Below are 21794 nucleotides of genomic sequence, written 5' to 3'. Positions count from 1 at the left end.
CAGAAATTATTAATCATATTTAATGTCTGAATATTTATATTAATGACAGTACATCACATAATTATCAGTATTTCAGCTCTTGAAGCATGTGCCAAAGTGAAGAAATTGGAACTCGGCTCTTGAAGCAAGTGCCAAACTGCAGCAATCAGAGTTCAGAGTTCTGCTACCTCATTTTAGTTAGTGGAAGTCATAAAAGTGTACTACTTCGCAAAGTGAGGCCAACTTATACTGAGGTCAGCAACAAGCATGGCTGTATAAATAAATGTTAAAGTTATACTGAGGTTTGTAAACAGCATGGCTGTATAAATAAATGGTAAAGTTATACTGAGGTTTGTAACAAGCATGGCTGTATAAATAAATGGTAAAGTTATACTGAGGTTTGTAAACAGCATGGCTGTATAAATAAATGGTAAAGTTATACTGAGGTTTGTAACAAGCATGGCTGTATAAATAAATAGGTCAAGAGGTTTGTAACCAGCATGGTTGTATAAATAAATGGGTCAATTTATATTGAGGTCTGTAACAAGCAAGACACTATCAATACATTTGTCAAAATTACCCTGAGGACTGTCTGTATCAAGCACAAGTGTACAGAAATGGGCCAAATGGTAATGAGGTCTGTAGCAAGTGTGGCCTGTTTAAATAAGCAGGTCTGCATAAATAAATGGGTCAGGTTATACTGACGTCTGTAACATGTATGGCCGTGTAAATAAATGGATCAAATTACCCCGAGGTCTGTAACAAGCATGAGTGTAATTAAACAGGTCCGGTTATATTGAGGTCTGTAGCAAGCATGACTGTATAAATAAATGGGTCAGCAAATAATAAGTATGGCAGTTTAAATGGGTCAAATTACACTGAGGTATATAACAAGCATGAGTTGCAGAAAATGGCCAAGTGGTACTGAGGTCTGTAACAAGCATGGCTGTGTAAATCAAAAAGTCAAATTATACTAAGGTCTTTAATAAGCACTGCTGTATAAAAACCAATAGGCCAAGCTTTGCCAAGGTCTGATAACAGTGAACCAAGTTATACTGAGGTATGTAACAAGCATAGCTGTGTAAAAAAATTAGCCAAAATAGATTAAAGTATGTAACAAGCAAGGCAGTGTAAATAAATGGGACAACTTACATAATGATGTCTTTAACAAACCTGACTGTACAGAAATGGGCAAAGTGGTACTGAGGTCTGTAACAGATATGACAATGTAAATAACAGGCCAAATTATGTACTGAGGTCTGTAACAAGCATAACTGTGGAAATAAACAGACCAAATTATGCTGAGGTCTCTAATAAACATGGCAGTGTAAATATATGGGCCAAGTTAAAATGAATCTGGAACAAGGATGATGAATGTGTTTATAAATAGGACAAGCAATAGACTGAACCACACAAGTAGTGTATTTACTAAGTGAAACCACATTATAATTTGTTTTTATCAGTCCATCCCACTATCTGAAGCTATCTGGGACTGCACCAGTCAATCCCTACACCTGACACTATGACACTGTCTGAGACAACATCAGTCCATCCATACATCTGAAACTAACTGGAATGCATCAGTCCATATATACACCTGAAACTATTTGGGACTGCCAACAGTCCATACATACACATGAAACTACTTGGGACTGCATAATCCATCCAAACACTTGTTGTTGTTGTTGTTGTAGGGTTTAACGCCATTTTTCAGCACAAGATAGGCTATATATGGCGGCCAGTATTAATGGTGGAGGAAGAACCTGGGAAATGCGGAAAGAACCACGGACCCTCGAGAAGCTACTGGCAAGCTTTCTCACATACCCACATTGGCCGAATCCGAGACTCGAACCCATGCAGACAGAGGTGAGATGGCAGTGATCCATAATGGAGAGCGCTTTAGATCAGTTGGCCACTTGAGGCTCCCCATCCAAACACAAGAAACTATCTGGGACTGCCATCCATACACCTGAAACAATCTGGGACTGCATTATACCGAGATGTTTTCAGTAATCGACAAATGAGTCAACAAGTCCTTTTAGAGATGAATATATCTGTGTCCTTTAAGAGAAAGATGATGATGTTCTTACTCAAAGTGCTACTCACCTTCACGCAGTTGCTGCTGCAGTATGTAATAATCATGAAGTTCATCCAACTGAAAATAGATTTTTTTAAAAAGAAATATTATTCAATAGAATAACATCTGTCATAGGTCATCAGAATATAATTTGTCATTGCCTCATAAAATACAGTCTGTCATAGGCCAATAGTACAATTTGCCATAGGTCAATAGAGTACAATTTGTCATAGGCCAATAGAGTGCAATTTGTCAGTCAATAGAGTACAGTTTGTCATAGGCCAATAGAGTACATTTTTTCATAGGCCAAAAAAGTACAATTTGTCATGGGCCAATAGAGTACAATTTGTCATAAGTCAACAGAAATACAATTTTGTCATAGGTTAATATAATTCAATATGTCACAGCTCCATATACAATCTGTTGCAAACCAATAGACTAGATTTTGTCATAGGTCAATCAAATGCATTTTGTCATAGGTCAATAGAATACATTTTGTAAGAAGCCAATAGAACTCTTGTACTCAATTATTTTTAACATAAAAGAATGCATAATTCCTAATATTGTTAATGACAGAGTTCAATGAATTATAACATTGTCAATATAAACAGCTGTATGTGATCTTTTTCCATTAGTGCTAAAATCCAAAACTGAAATGGAGTTTTCCATAACATAAGTTTCAATGACATATCTTTGACATTAGTAAAAAGGTCTTCTAAAACAATAGGAGTATGACATATACTGTGGTGGATTGTGTAAAGTTTTATGACACTCCACTGATGAACATCATGTTAAAGCAAACAAGAGACTGCTGATATCTGCCAAGTAACAAGCTGACGAGACTGCTCACCTAACTGACATCTGCCAAATAACCTGATGCTCAAGCAAACAAGACTGCTCACCGAGCTGATATCTGCCAAGTAACCAGGAGCAGTAGTCCAAATAATGTCTTCTGACAAATCTGATTCACTTTGATGCAGTGGCTTTTGATTAACTCTGCTGGAGTGGTTTCAGATTAACTCTGCAGGAGTTGCTTTTTATTAACTCTGGTGGAGTGGTTTTTGTTTTACTAATTTTAGCAACAGCAGCCATACATGAACAGCATATCGGCATTATTTACAAACAGTTGAAATGCCTGATCAGCAGTTTTTCACAAAAACTTGAAATGCCTTTGTAAAGCCTTTTGCCAAGAACTACATACACCCAACTGTATGTCAAATTTGACCAAATTCTGTCAGGTATTTTTATTAAAAGGTAAACATGATACGTATAATTTGAACAAACTTGTAATTCTTGATAAAAGGATATTAAGCAGTGTTTTTAACAGTCTGTAGATGTTAAAATTCTCAATTTAAATGGCAATATTAAATTATAGATTGGACTTATTTGCAAGAATCCTGAAAACAGCTTGTTTCTATAAAATTTGGTACATTCTGAAGAGTTGTTTTTGAGAAGTCTTATTAAAGACTTCCATGTTTAGCAATGTCAGCCATATTTGATGCTAAAATGCATTCTGCCAAATTTGGATGAAATGGGTCTATAAACTTTTGAGCAAAATTTAAATGGCAATTGTGACACAATTCTGAATGAATGATAAGTATAGAATTATACCATAAGATCATGTGGCCTTAGGGATAGTTGAGCTAAAAAGGATATATGGCTGCTGCTTAAAAAAAATGAATTAAATCTAGACTACAATCCTTTCAAATTATGTTACACTGGAAACTTAAAATTTTGGAAAATATTTTAGGATATGGATCCTGCCTTGATAGGTAAGGAAAGTCTAAGAATTTTTTTTATCTCTTATACTGATATGTCTAGAAACTGATCTTCTTGCTCAAATTTGAATCAAACTAATTTCTATATAACCCATGGAAAATAGACCGCAATACTAATATTATATTATAGTAGCCAATTATTGCATATACTGACTTAAAAGTCAGTGTGAAATATTGCAATGAAAATAGACTGCTATAGTATTATATTATACTTCTTAAAGTAGTCAGTTATTATATATACTGACCTGCAGGTTGGCATGAATATTGCTTTAAAATCAGACTGGAAAATAGACTGCTACAGTATTATATTATACTTCTTATAGTAGTCAATTATCATTTATACTGACTTGCAAGTTGGCAAAATATTGCAATGAAATTAGACTGGAAAATATACTGCTATACTAATATTATATTATACACTTTATAATAGTCAATAATTATATATGCTGACTTCAAAGTGGAGAATCATTCTAATTTCTGAAACTGATTTGGTAAGAAACAGCAGCTTTGGCTCTCTAGATTGGTCTCATCATATCATTAACTTTATTAGTGTGCAAAGCAACCAGGGTTTTATCACATCTGCACAACCACATATATCCACTTATAACTCGAGTCCAACTGTAAACTGCAAAGACCCAGATCCGCTGCCACATAATGAGCCAGCAGATCTGGGTCAACACATTTTGCGAGGAATAATCAGTAGAACAAATAACACAGGCCTTGATCTGTTAGAGCATTATGTGATGAGATAACAGGGATTGCAGTTGTCTGCGGTTAGCCTTGACTTATAAGTGAGTATATACGATGTGTTGGATCTGTAATTAAAATAGTTTTTTATCTCTGGCTTATACACCAACATATAAAGATAAATAATTCAAGTTTTGGGGAAAAGTATATATACATATATATGGTATTTTAACTTAATGCTTATACTGTCTGTCAGGATCAAAAGTTCTTATCTGAATTCGGAAGAAAACTGAAATAATACCTTTGCAAGATGAAATTCTAATCTCTTCAAGTAACGTTCAGCTGACTTGATTTGCTGGAACAAAGGAAAACAACTTGAGTAATGGTTAACATTTTGCTCAAGTATATTATACCCCCCCCCCAATTACATACCATGAAACACTCATCAGAGGTGAGACTTCTGTAAATTTCAAAGTACAATGATCAATCAAAATGTACATCTGATGATGATGATTATACTGGGGTTGGCACAAGGAGGCTATTCCATAAATTTTGGTGAGTCATCACAAGATAATTGTTTCTTCTATAGTAACGAAATTACCTCATAGTCTATAGCATAAAGACCCCATTATGTTCTTTCCACAACAAAGTAAATACACTTAATAACAATTAGTTCTGAAGTGTTAGCAATAACAGATGATAATCTCATTATACCTCATGATACTTCAGGGGTTGAGACCTCGAGTGGCCAAGTGGTCTAATGTGTTCACCGTTCTGGATCACTGCCATCTCACCTCTGTCTGCATGGGTTCAAGTCTCGGGCTCTGCCAATGTGGATATATGAGAAAGCTTGCTGGTAGCTTCTCAAGGGTCGGTGGTTCTTTCCGGGGTTTTCCCAGGTTCTTCCTCCACTATTAATACTGGCCGCCATGTATAGCCTATTGTGTGCTGAAAAATGGTGTTAAACCCTATAACAACAACAACAACTTCAGGGGTTCTCTTAATTTATCAGCAGCCTTTCCAGCAGCAAGGTGCATCATATGACAGGGACAACCTGATATGTACACTGATGGAAACATTTTTCAAAATATAGAATGCAACTCCTTTTTGAATTCCAGTCATCACTGATGCATTATCAGCTGAAAAACACCATACAGTTCAAAGCATTAACAAGTAAATAAAAAATGTTTTCTCCAGTGGAATCTTTTATTAATTCTGGTAATGAAAAAAGAGGCTTCTGAATTTGCCCTTTTCGTTGTCAAAGTCTCTTACACAAACTGGATACAACTTTTTGTCATCATAATCACTGCTCCTGTCTGTTGCAATACTAAACGGCCCAATTTTCATGGCTTCTGCAATTTTAAGCAAATTATCTTCTGCTAAATACCTAACAATATTAGATGATTTTATTATTGCAGATGCATATTTTCTGCAATTTTGGAATCAGAAAACATCCATTTGAACAAAGGACCAAAGTAGTCTTCTACTGCTAGGGGTAGTGCATGTTCTATTAAGAATTCTATAAATAACACCTCTGCATTTATTAGTTCTGCTTTAAAAAAGAAGTTACAAGTTACCTTAGTATTGGAGTTAGTAAAACGAGCTAATTCAAGGTTTCTCTGTTTTACCATCACGAACAATGTTAAAATCCTTTCCACACAGCCTGCAGTGGACATGAAGCTACCCTAGAATTGAACACTGTATTGTGTAATTCATCTATTCATCTTTGAATCAGTTTTTCGTCTGTGAAATTATTTGAAAAATAGTTTTGCTCTAACACATGCATCTACTAGGATAAATCTGGCTTGACTTTTAGCACCAAATACCTCCTGACTGGTTCTGTATCAATTATATATATTAGAAAAAGAATCTGCAATCAAAGATTAAAAATTAGATAACCAGTTTGTTCTCTCCTAACTAAGCCACACAGCTGCTATAAATAGAAACCGAGGTCAAAAGTTTGAAAATAAAACCAGCATGTTTCTTGGAAATAGGGCAGCTGCTATAAATAGAACATAATACTATTAGGAAAGTACATACAAGGCAACAGGCACATGTACTCTATTGTCGTAGTTATGTAGAAGCTGTCTTTTCTAGAATATAGTCTGAAAGATTAATGAGATGTTAATAAAAATAAGAAAACAAATTATTAATTTTTTGGGAGGGGACATACTGAAAACACGTAATACAAATAAGTTTACACATAAGGCATAATTTAGTAAAAAACAGCGTAATGATTACGCCAAAAGCGTAATGGTTGGCATGTATGCAGCCATACTGGATGTAAGGTCAACACCATTTTCATTTAGGACAATTTAATCTTCATAAGTCTTTCAGTGAAAACACCATGTTGATATGACCATCCATTCAAGAGGATTAGCAATGACAAGACTTGCAAGATGGTTGCTGTGGTGGCCATATTAAATGTCAAAGTGGAACTATTTTTATTTAGAACCAACATGACATCATAACAAGACTTCTGGTGAAGGCCCCATGTCAGTACAGCTTTCCCTTCTGGCAGATTACTGATAAAAAGATTTTCAAGGTGGCTGGCCATGGCTGGCACATTGAATATCAAATCAGCACAATTTTCATTATGGTTCAACATCATGAAAAGTCTTTTAGTGAAACTCAGTCTTAATATAACCATCCATTAATTAGTGATACGATTTTCAAGATGGCTGTTGGAGCAGCCATATTGGATATCTGAGAGGCACAATTTTCTTTTAGGTCAAACTAAACCTTGGAATGAATGTGTTTATAAAGTTTATTGGCATTCCTGAAGGATCATGATAACAACCTTGATCTAAATGACAGACAGATGTTAGATGACAGACTGACAACATTCCATCCCATAAGACCTTCTAGGTCTATGACCAGTACAGCCAAAATGTCTGCAGGGTACCTGGATTCAACAAGTTAAAGCACATACCCATTATTGTTAGATACTGGACTATGAGCACAGGAATTGTCGGACCATGACAGTAAATAATGAATATGTAGGAGGTTATTTTAAACAGTATATTCTTATTTCAAATGTAATATACCTAAGGCTGCATCTTTAGATTTGAATGAAGATTCTTTTCTGAAAATACACAGTTAAGATCTTCATTGTTGGATTCTGCTAGCAAGCAATGAACAGAGATCAATAAACCAATTAATTATCAGTGACAATCAGCTGTGAATGCTATCTGTAAGTCCGAGCAACTAGTAGCTTGAAATTCTATTTTTCTTCATAAAGATTTTAAACCAATGTAGCCTGGTCTCAAACCAAAAACTAAAATGTGTGCAAAGGATACAAATGCCATAGCTTGCATGCAAGGCATTCATAAACTTCAATACAATATGATCAAAACCACTCATATGACACTGACAGAAAGTATGACCTCTTTTTAACACATATAGGTATATATGCATACAAACATGTCAACATGTGCATATAAAATAAAGCAGTATATATCAATAAATGTGCCACTCCTGTCTGACAGGGAGGGACAGACAATCTTGTTTTAGACTGCAATCTGCAGAAACAAAATACAGGAATTATAAGCATTCAGAAAAAGCTGCCATGGAAAACATACAATATTCATCGGGACATTTCAAAGCGCAACATAAATATCTTTACCCAATTACTTATACTTGTTAAGTTCAATGAATTTTAGTTTTTAGAGATTTTTATGATTGAAATTATTGACTTGACAATTGTGGTAATATTTCCATAATAAATGTTGCTAAAAAGTATAAATTTTGAATACAACAACTATGCCCAAAACTCTAAATGAAAGGAGGCCTTGCTTGTTTACTCCTTTAATTTGCCCAATTTAAAATCAGAGTGAACTGTTATGAAGCCACGTTTGAATTTTACAGAGCTCAAAATTAACAACTGTTATGTAGCCCAAGGCTTGCAAATTCACCATTAGATGAGTAAATTGAATGATTTTGGTAGCCATACTTGTAGTAAGCAATTGGTATCCATTGCTGTAACTAATAAACTGTAACTGTAACGAGAAGGAAGAGTTCTGTAGGTTTACATGATTCAATTGAATGTTTTATTTCTTTCCCTTAGAGGCATGCATTGTAAGCAAGTCATTATTCTGAATCATATCCAGTGCTGCTGTAAATCAAGCCAAAGTTTAGCGGACTAGTAAAAGCTCTGGAGGACAAGCACCTTTAAAAACCTACAACATTTATCTTCGTGACTACCAAAGAATCTATATAAGAATTAAGCTCTGCTTTATGAGATCACTAAAGGACATAACCTTAGATAGATATAGTGAAATGCATAAATGTTAGTCCCCTGTATATATGCTTCCTCATTAACTATAACGAGGTGCCTGGATAATTCATGGACCCACTTATAACAGTGGTGGGTTTGGATCCCATTCTTTAAGGCCAATAAATAAACCCATTTGTTTAACAAGGAATAAAATTGTCATCAAAACTGGTAAATTAAAGCTTGTTATATCACTAATTTTATCATCTAAAAACAGCGTTCAGTGCCCAGAATTTGAATCAATATCAATTAATTTGCAACTTTTAATAAGAAATCATACTTTTGCTAAATTTTCTTTATAAAATTTTTTCAGCACACTGTAAATCATGATGAAAACATACTGATCAATCAAACTCCATAATTTTAAAAAGTTGGTCATTACATCAATTAATAATGAAAATTTGAAGGTTAAAAACTAAATTTTCTCAAACTTTGTTGAGATCAAGCTTCCATGTCGCTTTTTAATTATTTTTAAATTTATGAGTCTATGACTACTACATTTACTTTCTGACACTAATATGTTGTAACATTTGCAACAAAACTTTTGTAAATCCTATGTAAAGAAAACTAATGTATAATACAAACTAATTGAAGAGTTATGACAAAGTCCATGCTAGACCTGGGCTAATTGAGTGAAAAAAATAGCCTCACTTGTATCTCTCATTTTACCTAAACACATCAAAAAAATTAATTTCACTTTGCATTGCTTTGATTTCAGGCCAACCCATTTATCCGTGTTCTTTTTATAAACAGAATGCAGTAATAATCAAAGTAGAACATTCATACTGTGTCAATTTTTCCTTCAAAGTGGAAGGTTTTATGTTTCTTGATATAAAGCTATATGCTGACACTAATCTGACAATCATAAATGACACTGTTATTTATGGAAATCATTCCAGAACTTTACACATGATCCTTGAAAGAAAAAAACATGTGAAAAACTGAATTTTTGTAGCCCAGTCAAAAGTGAATTATGACTCAGTGGTCCTAACCAAGTCAATCAGTAACAAAACTATTCATTTTAACCCAATATTTCATGCAACAAAAATGCAAATGGCTTTGACTAAGGGAAAAAGTTGCTAATGTTTCTATTGTTTTATTATAAACTACTATTCAGCTTGTTACAACTATCAATCAACAACTGTGGCAAAGCAAAATAAGAAATGTTGAAACAGTTTTATAAAGCTTTAGTTGTTTTTCAGCAGTATTTGAAACAACTGATATGAATATGTGCAAAAGTAGAAGTTTAAAATGACTATTTTAAATGGTGTTGTTTTGAGGTTTAATGCCATTTCTAAGCACAAGACAGGTTATTCTTGTTGGAAAGTGTAAGTGGTGGATGACGAAACTGGGAAAACCTCAGTAAAAAAACACCAATCCACAGGAAGCTATTGGAAGCTTTCTCACATATCCACACTGGCCATGCCTGAGACTTGAACCAAAAATGGACAGAGGTGTGATGGCAGTGATTGGTTAAGTCTAGTGCCCCTATTTTGATTAATATAAATTCGGAAATTTCTAGTCACTTTTCTATACCCTGGCTAGAAGGAGAAGTAATTTCACCCAAGTATGAGAGTCAAGCATTTACTAATTCCACATATTTTCCATGCAGTTTTAAAGCAATCATAGTGAATTAATTACAAATCTTACCTGCCCCTCCCCCCATTTCAATACTGATGCAAGCCATATCAAATCAAATGCTATTTGGCTTTCTTCCATAAGCAAGCAGTACCATGATCTTTAAAATCAAAGAATATATACAGCAGTGCATATAATGTACATCATATCAAAATAATGGCTTTCTACTATGCAAAATTACTGTACTCTATCTACAAAAAACAATAAATCTGCTCATGCTTCAAGGACAGTGCTAGGCTTTCAGCCACTGTTCAAAACATTTCTTCCCCACATCTATGTATTCTCATTTGTCATCTTAGTGAAGAAATATACCCTAAATGGATTCTGATGCCCTAGATTGACAATGTAAATGAACCAAAACATGACAAAGAGAACTCAAGGCTTTTTCTCTAAGTTTGATAATAATTAACACAACATGAATTCATTTATATTGATAGGTATCAATTTCAATGGTACTAACTTCTAGATATGCCAGTGAAGGAACATGTTTCATATTTTCTTCATAGGTCATTTTTTTCCCCCACTGGGTCATTCAATTTATTGTTTGCATCAACCATTAAATCCAGTGAAACTGATACCTCGCAAGCTGAAGTGGATTCACTGTATTGTATCGTACAGCATGGCATATCGTTACATATGAAAGCCTAACAGGCATTGTCCAGTAAAACCCGTATTGAAAGAACAGCACTATTAAAACCACCTGTGTTGAAATCCCTGATAATGAAGGCACAAACTAATCATAATCTGTTTTACAGAGTAATGATATTAAATAAAAGACCACTGTCTTGAGAGACCATCAAATATGGCTGCTATTACATGCTGGCTGAAGGGGTTGTCTCCCCGAAATGGTTCTACTGTATACAGAATGCCTGAGACTTTCAATAACATTAACAGCATGCAAAGCATAATAATAACTCCATGAAAGTTGACCGCAGACCAGGAAAACTATGATTTTAAATACAAGCAGTCATCGAATCTCTTTACTGTTTTGTTCTGCTGAAAAATGTCTGATATCAGGTGCAAATTTTTCGTTACAACAAATGAAATTGTGTAGAACACAAGATTTTGATTCCACAAACGACTACAAAAATTTGGATTTCAATAATTTGATTCTACAAATGACTAGCAAATTTTGGCTTTCAATATTTTTGATTCCACAAATGACTAGCAAATTTTGGATTACAATATTTTGATTCCACAAATGACAAGCAAATTTTGGCTTCAATATTTTGATTCCACAAATGACAAGCAAATTTTGGATTACAATATTTTGATTCCACAGATGACTAGCAAACTTTGGATTTAAGATTTTGCAATGGTAAATTTACACAAATTTTTTAAAATAAATTGTTATTTAGAACTTGAAAGTTCAAAGAACCAGTCATCAGTATTATTCATAAGAGGTATTTATGTTTTACACTGCTTTGGCATGTGACAAAGTTTGTATACATTTCAAAATGGCAAAATCCTAATCTAATAAAGTATATCTGAATAATGCCAATGATAATGCAAGATTTCTCTATCATGAGTCAAGGGTTCTGAGTCTGAACACAATGGTCATCCTTTAATGGAGTGCACTCTACCACTAACAAAACTTGTCAATTGTTACCTTATCTGTTTCCAAAAGTTTGCCCTGTGCAAGAAGAAAAGCACTATCATGAGGAGCTACCAGCATGATGGATTGTCTTTGGGGATACTTACCACAGTAACTTAGAACATCTTGACTGACAATAAATAAAAATATAAAAGAATTGGATATTTGTTTTATTCAATTTTAACAAGAGTGCCATGAATGATGCATTATGTGACTGCCCATGTTTAGTGCAGGAACTAGTCAGATATAGCTGACTAAAGATTACTGTCAAATAAGCATCAATGACTCTCACCTTGAGTCAAGGTACACTGTCCTGAACTAAACTTTAAAATCTAAGTGCTTCCCTTAAATGCAATAGTGAAACAAGAGGCCCAAGCTGGTCTGACATGACTCATGCTGGATGATGTCTGCCTAATTGCCAAATGCATAAGCCATTGGTGAAGAAATCTGGGTAAGTGATTGTTTATGTAGAATTTCTTTCAATTCTGTTGACTGCATGTCATTAAATTAACTGTCTCAAGGTTTCCATATTTTTTCACTTCTTCATCTATATTAGAAAATACAGCTGCATCAACTGCCAAATACTGAAGGCCTCCATGCCACAATGTTTTGTCATTAGTTGCTTAAATTATATTGAGCTATTGTTTTAGATAAAGGCATGTAAAAGGTTTCTATATTTTTAATCAAAACAAACATATGTGATGGTGGACTGACAGAATTATGTATAATTTTAAATGACTTCAAGTTGTTTTATGTCAATTGGTCAAATTTTGTTCAGAGCAGGGTGGTTCTTTTAGAAGTTAACAGGTTTTTCTGGGGTTTTTTCGCAACAGCAGCCACATCTGATCACAGCTTGGCATCATGAGCACATCTTAAATGCCTTTCATGCCAGGAGGTGTTCCATCACATTTAGTCAAATTCTGTTGAGCAGTTTTTGAGAAGTCATTTGATGCATTTTCTGTTTTTGGTAGCAGCAGTGATGTTTGATGGCAGATTGGCATTATTTATAACAATCTGAAACCACTTAATGCCAGAATGCTTTCTGTCAAATCTGACTGAATTCAGCGTAACAGTTCTTGACGACGCTTACTGTCAAGTCAAATTCTGTTGATTAGTTTTTGAACGAAGTAATTTGAAGGTTTATTTCTTCTCATTTTAGTAATGAAGGCCATATCAGTATCATGTGTATACATTTTAAAGTCCTTTATATAATGATGCTTTCTACTAAACTTGGTCAAAATCTGTCTAGTGATTTTTGAGAAAGTTTTTATTTAAAGGTTTTCCTATTTATAGTAAAGACAGTCATACTGGATGGTCAATTTTCATCATTTAAACAAACTGAAAGGATTTAATGTCAGGATGCTTTCATTAAAAATTGGTCGAATTGTGCTGATGGTTTAAGATGTCCCACTATTTTTAGAACAGTGGCAATAACAGATGGCAAGGGATATTGTATAAACAAATATTAAACTGATTTGGTGCTATAATGCCCCCCCACCCCACCCCACCCCGTACAATCCAATCATATCCAAGCTGACAGTTTTCCAAAGTAAGTAGTAAATAGCAACTGTTACCAGATAACGTTTAATGGAAGATACACACAACTAAAGACATAAACTGAACACAGGACCATACCATAACCCATAACCTTACTTGTTCTTCCTGAATTAAAATCTTTAGATCATGTAAAAGTTAAAGTTATAACATTTCCAATTTGTGTATTTTGTATAGTTAAAGCTACCTAAATATTGGCATGGATGCAGTATTAAACTCCAACTGTAAGAAATGCTATATGATATCTTACAAATTAAATAGGCCTAGCCCCATTTCTCTAATTAATACTGATCAATGCAGACAATGTTAAGTCCATTTTGAAGGAAAACATTAGAAAAACAAGAGTCCCTTCATGGGGCTGATGTTCTAATCAGTGAAAAGAATTTCCAGAAATTCAAGATGAACCTATATTTTCCTTATGTCTGCTGAGTGTCAAAATTATCTTTCATATTATTCAGCAAAATTCGATCATGACCATGACCCATGGAGCTACCAATAGTGCCAAGAATGGTAAATTATATGTTTACCCAATGATTAGCAATTCTCTATGTGGATTGAATATAGATGGACATAGCTGGCTCAGGAGATTGTTCACCAAGCATTATCTATTACCTTGGCATTAGTATGCAGTCTTGAGCTAAACTTACGTTTAAAAAAATCATTATTTTCTTTTAAAGCTTATCAAAAACTTGATCTTTAATCTTCAGACCCCAAATCTAGAAGTTTCCTTCTTACATAAAGTGCAAGCCATCCAAAAAAGTCTGGTCAAGGAACCTTCTCTACAAAAAATGTATGGTACAAACCCATTTTCCTTTGAGGTGCAATGATCCTGACTGTTGACCTGTTGATCCAAAAATCAACAGACCCATCTCTTATTTTGTGTGCAAGCTTTTCACCAACTTTGACAAAGTTATATGACATAAAACTAAATCTATTGTGCTAATTTATTTCTTTTCACTTACAAATATCTTGACCGTTTGACCACAAAATTATTAGGCTTCTTTGGTACCCCAAGTTTAGGCCATCCACAAACTTTTGTGAAGGTATACGGCTGAGATCTGAACTTTGTGTGCAGAATGTACTTTGGATAGGGGGAAAACTAATTTTAATTATGTAACACCTGCCTGCTACTGCTGTGATTTAATTGCTACCCTTTTTCAGGATGCTAAGTCCAGTCCAAGTTAAATATTCCCTCTACCAAATAGTAAAGAACAGAACAGTATCCAAGCCTGATGCCCTAGTCATATACAATATATGGGATATCTTCCTCATTTGACTTGGACCCAGACAAGAGGATGTCAGAGTCGGGTGGAAGAATGGAATCTTTGCAGGTAAATATTACCTAATCAAATTTAGTTTCCTGTGCCTAACTACATTTTATTAGCAGATATACACTAACTGCTACTACTGCACAGCTGAATATGCCAATTGCACTTCATGTTACCGTTGGAGTGTTCCCCACTCCCATATACTGGAAGGCAACTTGGCCACATACTGTATGGTCAATGAGTGGATCCTACAAATAAATCATTCACTTCTTTCTTACCCATAATGCAAGCCTTTTACACTGTCTAGTAAATGCAGATGTTGTAAAACTAAACATATTATTTGGAAATGAAAAAGGTAACAGGTGTATGTGCGTGAATGGATGGATGGATGCATAGATGGATGGATGGATGTTTAAAATTGTGTGCTCGACCTTTTGGCAGATCAATAAAAACAACAACAAAAGTGGTATAAAAATATATGAAAATCTTTGCATGTCTTGTTTAGCAAACAGGGGTCTGGTCTCAGAGTAGTAGATTTGTTAAGTAAGAAACTGATTTCTTTATCTTGTTTAGTAAAGAACATGATCTCAGAGCAGCAATGAAATGCCTCATCAGCTTTGAGACCTCTCCAATTACTAGTGTAACATACCTGTGAAGTGGATGTTGCAGTGCCATCTACATCACGAAACTGAAGCTGTGTAATATCAACTTTTGTGGCCTCAATGAACTCCCTGAATTGGCAAAATAATACAAGTTATTTCTAATGTCCAACCAATAAAAGTGAGATATAAACAGTGATACGATATTTAAAGAATTTTATTATCATACTATCAACAACAAAAAGCAAACTCAATGAATTTTTAACCCCTGCCTGTCTTTTATGACACAGCTATGCTGTTTCTGACCAAATATAAAAAATTTCATTGCCATACCTCAAAGGTTTTTTTGAGGAAAATGCAGAATTTAAAAAAAAAGAACCTTCACCTAGAATATGTATTTCTATTGCAGAAACCATTTTCCTTCTTTCAGCCACAGTGACCTGGACCTTTCACCATAACATCAATAGGCTTCATTCTTACCTCGAGTGCAAGCCATTAACAAAACTTGGTAAATTAGGATGGAGGATAGAGTCACTGTACATAAATAAGTTTTCTTCTTCCTGTCACAATCTTCTGACCATTGGATCCCAAAACTGATAGGACCTCATAAGTGCAAACCATGCAAAGCATCTTACAAACACTGAATCAGCCCTGCACAAGAAACCCCATACTGTGTGCATCTGTGGAAGACCCTCTTCATATATTTGAGGGAGCAACCCAAAGTGGGACATCACTGTGGAGAGGATAGAGGGAATTTGGTAATAGCAACATTTAAGTATTACATCATTAAAATTAATTTGAGACACCATGACTCTCAAACCTACCCTTTAATATCAGTAATATCATATCTGTTGCTACTGCATAGCTGAATTTCTCAGTTTGGTGAAGGTCCGATTATCCCACAACTGGCAAATAAAAAACAAAGGAATACTCACCCTCATGGGAGACTGCTGTTAATGAATTAACATTCTGAGTGTGTGAGAGTGTGTGTGTGTGTGTGTGTGTGTGTGATTTTTGGATTTTTAATGTAGCTTTAACAATTTTTCAGTCATATCACTATGTCTGCAGTGTGTCCGACTCAGAAGCAGGAGGTCATGGGTTTGAACCCCAGACAAGTCATACCAAAAACTTATACAAATGGTACTAGCAGCTGCCTTGCTAGGCACTCATCATAAAGAGGTTAGTGTTATGAGTGGCTGACCTGGTTTTTATGATAATGTGACTGTGTGGGACAGGTCTGCGGCATGATGCCCCAGTGCTAGACATCACTATAAACTGTCACAAATGCAGGCATTGTAATGAAATGACTCAAAAATTTTTAAAGCTACATTAACCCACACACACACACACTCACTGCTCTTATGCTTAAACTGAGAACATCAAGCTATTGCTTTTCTATCCTTATAAGGGTTATTGGATAGATTTTTCTAGTGTCTTTTCTATTCTTATAAGGGCTATTGGATAGATTTTACTAGTGTCTTTTCTATCCTCATAAGGGCTATTGGATAGATTTTACTAGTGTCTTTTCTATCCTCATAAGGGCTATTGAATAGATTTTTCTTGTGTCTTTTCTATCCTTATAAGGGCTATTAGATATATTTTACTAGTGTCTTTTCAATCCTTATAAGGGTCATTGGATATATTTTACTAGTGTCTTTTCTATCTTTATCAGGGTTACTGGATAGATTTTACTTGTGTCTTTTCTATCCTTATAAGGGATACTCGATAGATTTTACTTGTGTCTTTTCTATCCTTATAAGGGATATTGGATAGATTTTACTAGTGTCTTTTCTATCCTTATGAGGGCAATTGGATAGATTTTACTAGTCTTTTCTATGCTCATAAGGGCTACTGAATAGATTTTTGTAGTGTATTTTCTCTCCTTATAAGGGCTATTGGATATATTTTACTAGTGTCTTTTCTATCTTTATAAGGGCTATGGGATATATTTTACTAATGTCTTTTCTATCTTATAAGGGTTATTGAATAGATTTTACTTGTCTTTTGAAAAAAAATGCACATAATGTTAATGCATGGTCTTCCAATAACAGTACAAAACTAGAAACGTTTACTGAATACAAATGTGCTGCTACCATTTTTCTGTACGACAAACAGTGGTGCTGCATGAAAAATTGACCTAAATGACAAACTGAACCCTAAATATATGGATGGACAAATGGTAAAATCTATCCTTTTACATTTGTCAGAGGCAAACAAATATGTAAATCTATAATGTCTTATGTGAAATTTGTCCTCCTTTAGTCTCAATCAAAGGAGATTGTTAATTTGCCCTCTCAAAGACAATCCAAAATATTATGCCAGATGGATGGATGGTCAGATTGACTGATTAATAGATGGGCATTATCTGTATCTCTAATCTGCATCATTTCTGGCTGATCAGACTAAAATTAAATATGAATCAAGTAATAGATAGCTTTTCCAAATTTCAACAGAATAATTTTCTATAACCTCTCATTCCATTACAAGTATCAACCACTTCAATGTAAATTTGGCTCTGCATCCAAAATACCTGATTCCCTTCTTGACACTGTGAAACATCAAGAATGCCCTATTGGGTCGAGGAACCTTTGGGACCTTAGGAGACTTTTTAAAGCTAAACCCAGTTGTTGCTCTCATTGTAGTGGCAGACTTAGGCTGGATCCCTAGGGACACTGTGCTTCTATGGTGCCGGAAAGATTCCCCCAGGACTAGGGATGGGGAACCAGGGGCCACTGGATTTTGGCGACTTGCAGCCATGCCAGCATAAAATGATTTGCTCCGAGAAACACCTATGGCAGTCGCAGGTGTATTTCCTGTGGTGTCCTGATAGGACAATGCTGAGTTGTAATATCCATTCCCATTATGATGTGCAGCTGGATCCTTTCGAGTCATCGAAGGATTATCTGAAAGCATAATGGAACAACTAAGTAAAGAGGAACACATATACCTATCAATTTATCCAATTAAAAAAAATAATCAATAATATATACATTTTTCTCTGCACAGATAATTTGTGAACACATGAAATATATCATTTTCCTCAATGATACCCTCTGCAAAATTAATCTCTCTGCTGTTTACTGATATGTCCTGTATACTGATATGTCCTGTTTACTGATATGTCCTGCATATCAAATGATGGTCAAAAGCGCTATGTATAATGATAGGATGGATTATATCCTAGCTTGCAAATAAAAAACACCAATGTTTTCGTGCTTTATTTTACAAAGCAAGCATACTGATTGCAGTTATGGTGTTTCTCGCATTTCGGTTATGTAGATATTCTGCCAATCAAAATAAGCATGCATAAAGATCTAGCCATATTAGATTAGAATTTTTAACTAAGCTATCTTTTTCAGTACAAGTATGGTTTTATTTGATTTTAATGGTAAACAAACCCCGTGAGCCTCAGTCTAGACTCTACACTGGAAAGCACGTATAATTTGACTTGATTCTCGATAATGTATTAAAAGTAAAATTATCTGAACCTCTCCACATACTAGTTCTTGACTAGAAATCATTTAGACAAGGTGAATTAAGAGCAAAAATATGGTGATTCCTCTGTGATAAATTTTTTTTGGTTAAAGTTGGTTATCTTATGGTTTCTGGCCATCTAGACCTGTAGAAACCTGTCTGGCACCTTGGATCCAGTAAGCTAGGGACAATGTGTCTCCCAAATCTGGATGACACAACAAATTTCAATGGAACAAACAAATTTTTGCGTTTAAAGTACTGGTAAAAATTAACGCCCAAGAGATACATATGGGGCAAGAATCAGGGACATAGGTCCTTATATTGCATGACACCTGCTATCCCATGCAAAAGGGTAACATTGAGAAATATTATTTTAAAAAATACTTGGAAGGGCCTCAGCTATAATTAAGACAATCACTGCAGTTTCAAGGTCAGATGGTCATCTATTTCCTCAGTTTACATTTCAAACTGAATATTTTCCTGTTGGTGTAAAGAAAGTACTCAAAACTTGTATGCACCTCCGAAAAGTACAGCAACATTTGAAAACACTGTGTCTGGAAAATCGGAGGATCTGATTATTTATAATTTAAAAACTGTTGCTAATTCCTGCACAAGATATGTACATCTTAACACTGGCTACGCCAATATCTTAGCCAGGAAGGGCTCTAACCTAAGCATAATAAATGATCAAAGTATAAACAATTTCAGAATTTCAGAATATGCACAAAAATAACAGATGTAAAAGAACATAATGCACAATTATTTTCTCTAAGTGCAATGATATGTAAGGATTGTAAAGATTAACTACAATTTTGTGTGTGTGTGTTTGTGTGTGTGTGTGTGTGTGTTTGGTGTAAACCGAGGACACTCATGAGATTACACACCAACATCCCGAGCACACAACTCCAACCGAGGATGTCCTCAGTTGGAAAAATGGTAAAATCTTGCTTCTCCCAATTATTTTAGACTAGAATAACAAAATCATGATTTGTAGGAAGGTCCCTGTTTACACACTTGGTACTTGTTCACGATTTTGGAGTGTATCTTTCTTCCATAGCTGGCAATACACATGCCCAAAACCATGTCCTCAATTGGACAGTGTAAAACTTGTAGAGATATCTCTGCTATCAAATTACACATTGCAAAAACGTATTATCTCCCTTTAGATCCAAGCACCAGATACCAACTACTTAGCTAAACTATAAGGTATCACGGTACCAACTGACCTATCGCCAGTTGTCAATCATTCTGCTTGATTGACCAATCAGCGAGCGCTATTATACACACCTCCAGACACTGTTTAAGTCCGCCATTTTCCTCCGACAAGCTGCTTCTGTCGATATCGACTTGGCTATTGTATATATTTACAAATTTCGCAACGGTTCGGAGAAGTCGCCCCACTTGCCTGGAGATGTCGCCCCAAGGTTCATATATAGTAATTCTGATGTATAGCCACATCAGGTTAAGGCTTTAATTATTGTTGTTTTTCTTCAACTTATTAACTTATTAAATTTATAAAATTTGCAATTTTTCAACTTTTCCATTTGATCAACTTCGCTTCTGTACTTAACAAAAAAAAAGTGTTATCTGTCCCTTTTGCTCTGCTCTTCAAATCATTAGATGCATTTTAATAATATTTGTAGAGATAGTGCTATCAATATTTTTTATTACATTTACATATAAAAATGAAACATGCGTACTAGATGCAGTATAAGTAAATTTAATCGTCGGGCGAAAATGATTTAGGTGATCAATCATTTTTTCAGTTCTTCAGTTGAATGCTTCTGGATCATAAATATGGCATCTAAAAATCATAATTCATATTATTAAGTTGAAAATATTTATTTTCCAAGATAAGCTTTTATTATTTTACAAATATCTTTGCTAGATAATGTGCTATTATTAGGATTGTTATTAAGAAACTATCTGCATGCTTCAATACCATCTGCATGCGGAATATTGGTATATAGTGATGTTACATCTAATGATACCAGGATTTAAATTATCAGATAGATGTGGAATAGACTTCGACTTTTTAATGAAAGTAGTTGTATCTTTAATGTATGAAGGAAGTGATTTCATTAAAGGTTGTAAAACACTATCAATAAATTTGGATAGGTTTTCAGTATATGAATTACAACCTGATATAATGGGTCATCCTGGAAAATTTAAAGGTAAATTATGGTCAGGATTTTTAGGAGTTTTGGGTAATATGTAGAATTGAGGTGTACGTATGCTAAGAGGGAAAGTATCAAATTCCTCATATACAGAATTATTATTTTTGAGGTGCACGTATGTTAAGAGGGAAAGTATCAAATTCCTCACATAAGGAATTATTATTTTTAGCGATCTCAATAGTGCATGTTGAAATTTTTTATTTAATTTCTAACTGACGTTTAACTTCTTTAACATAATCATCTTGATTCACAATCATAATAGTGTTTGACTTATCATCCTTTTTAATCACTATACTGTCGTCATTCATTAGATTATATACAGACTTAATTTCGTCCTTATAAATATCACTATGACATTGATTTAATTTAGTTAATATCATTTGTGATCACGTGCGTGTGTGTGTGTGTGTGTGTGTGTGTGTGTGTGTGTGTGTGAATCACGTAAAAGATGACTTAATTGTGTTATAAAAAGGTTATTTGGGTGACAAGTTTTGGGATGACTTCTCCAACCAATTGGGGTGACTTTATGGTGACTTCTCCAGATACGTGGGGGCGAGTTCTTCGCATACCGACGTAACTTAGAGAAGTGCAAGCGATGGATAAATGCTCTCGCTTTCTGTCTCTGTCTCAATGTTGTTTCATATGGCAAATATTGCTCACCAATATCAACTGGTATATCTTTTAATGTTATCAAGC

The 21794-nt window shown here is 34.6% G+C and overlaps 1 protein-coding gene across 1 annotated transcript in view; it reads right to left on the bottom strand.

The window, feature by feature from the left end:
• The window catches only part of LOC149785086 (rho family-interacting cell polarization regulator 2-like), a 186409-nt gene that overhangs the window by 65425 nt on the left and 99190 nt on the right, over positions 1 to 21794 (bottom strand). Inside the window, exons 3-7 of the mRNA XM_089978830.1 lie at positions 17978 to 18350; positions 15498 to 15579; positions 12042 to 12065; positions 4823 to 4876; positions 2086 to 2134 (exon numbers count right to left, since the gene is read on the bottom strand). Coding sequence (XP_089834956.1) covers positions 2086 to 2134; positions 4823 to 4876; positions 12042 to 12065; positions 15498 to 15579; positions 17978 to 18350 — 582 coding nt within the window. The remainder of the gene's footprint in view (positions 1 to 2085; positions 2135 to 4822; positions 4877 to 12041; positions 12066 to 15497; positions 15580 to 17977; positions 18351 to 21794) is intronic.

Source organism: Sinohyriopsis cumingii, chromosome 13 (assembly GCF_028554795.1).
Source record: "Sinohyriopsis cumingii isolate HCF-2022 chromosome 13, ASM2855479v2, whole genome shotgun sequence".
NCBI lineage: Eukaryota > Metazoa > Mollusca > Bivalvia > Unionida > Unionidae > Sinohyriopsis > Sinohyriopsis cumingii.
This window is presented reverse-complemented; position numbering and strand designations above follow the sequence as displayed.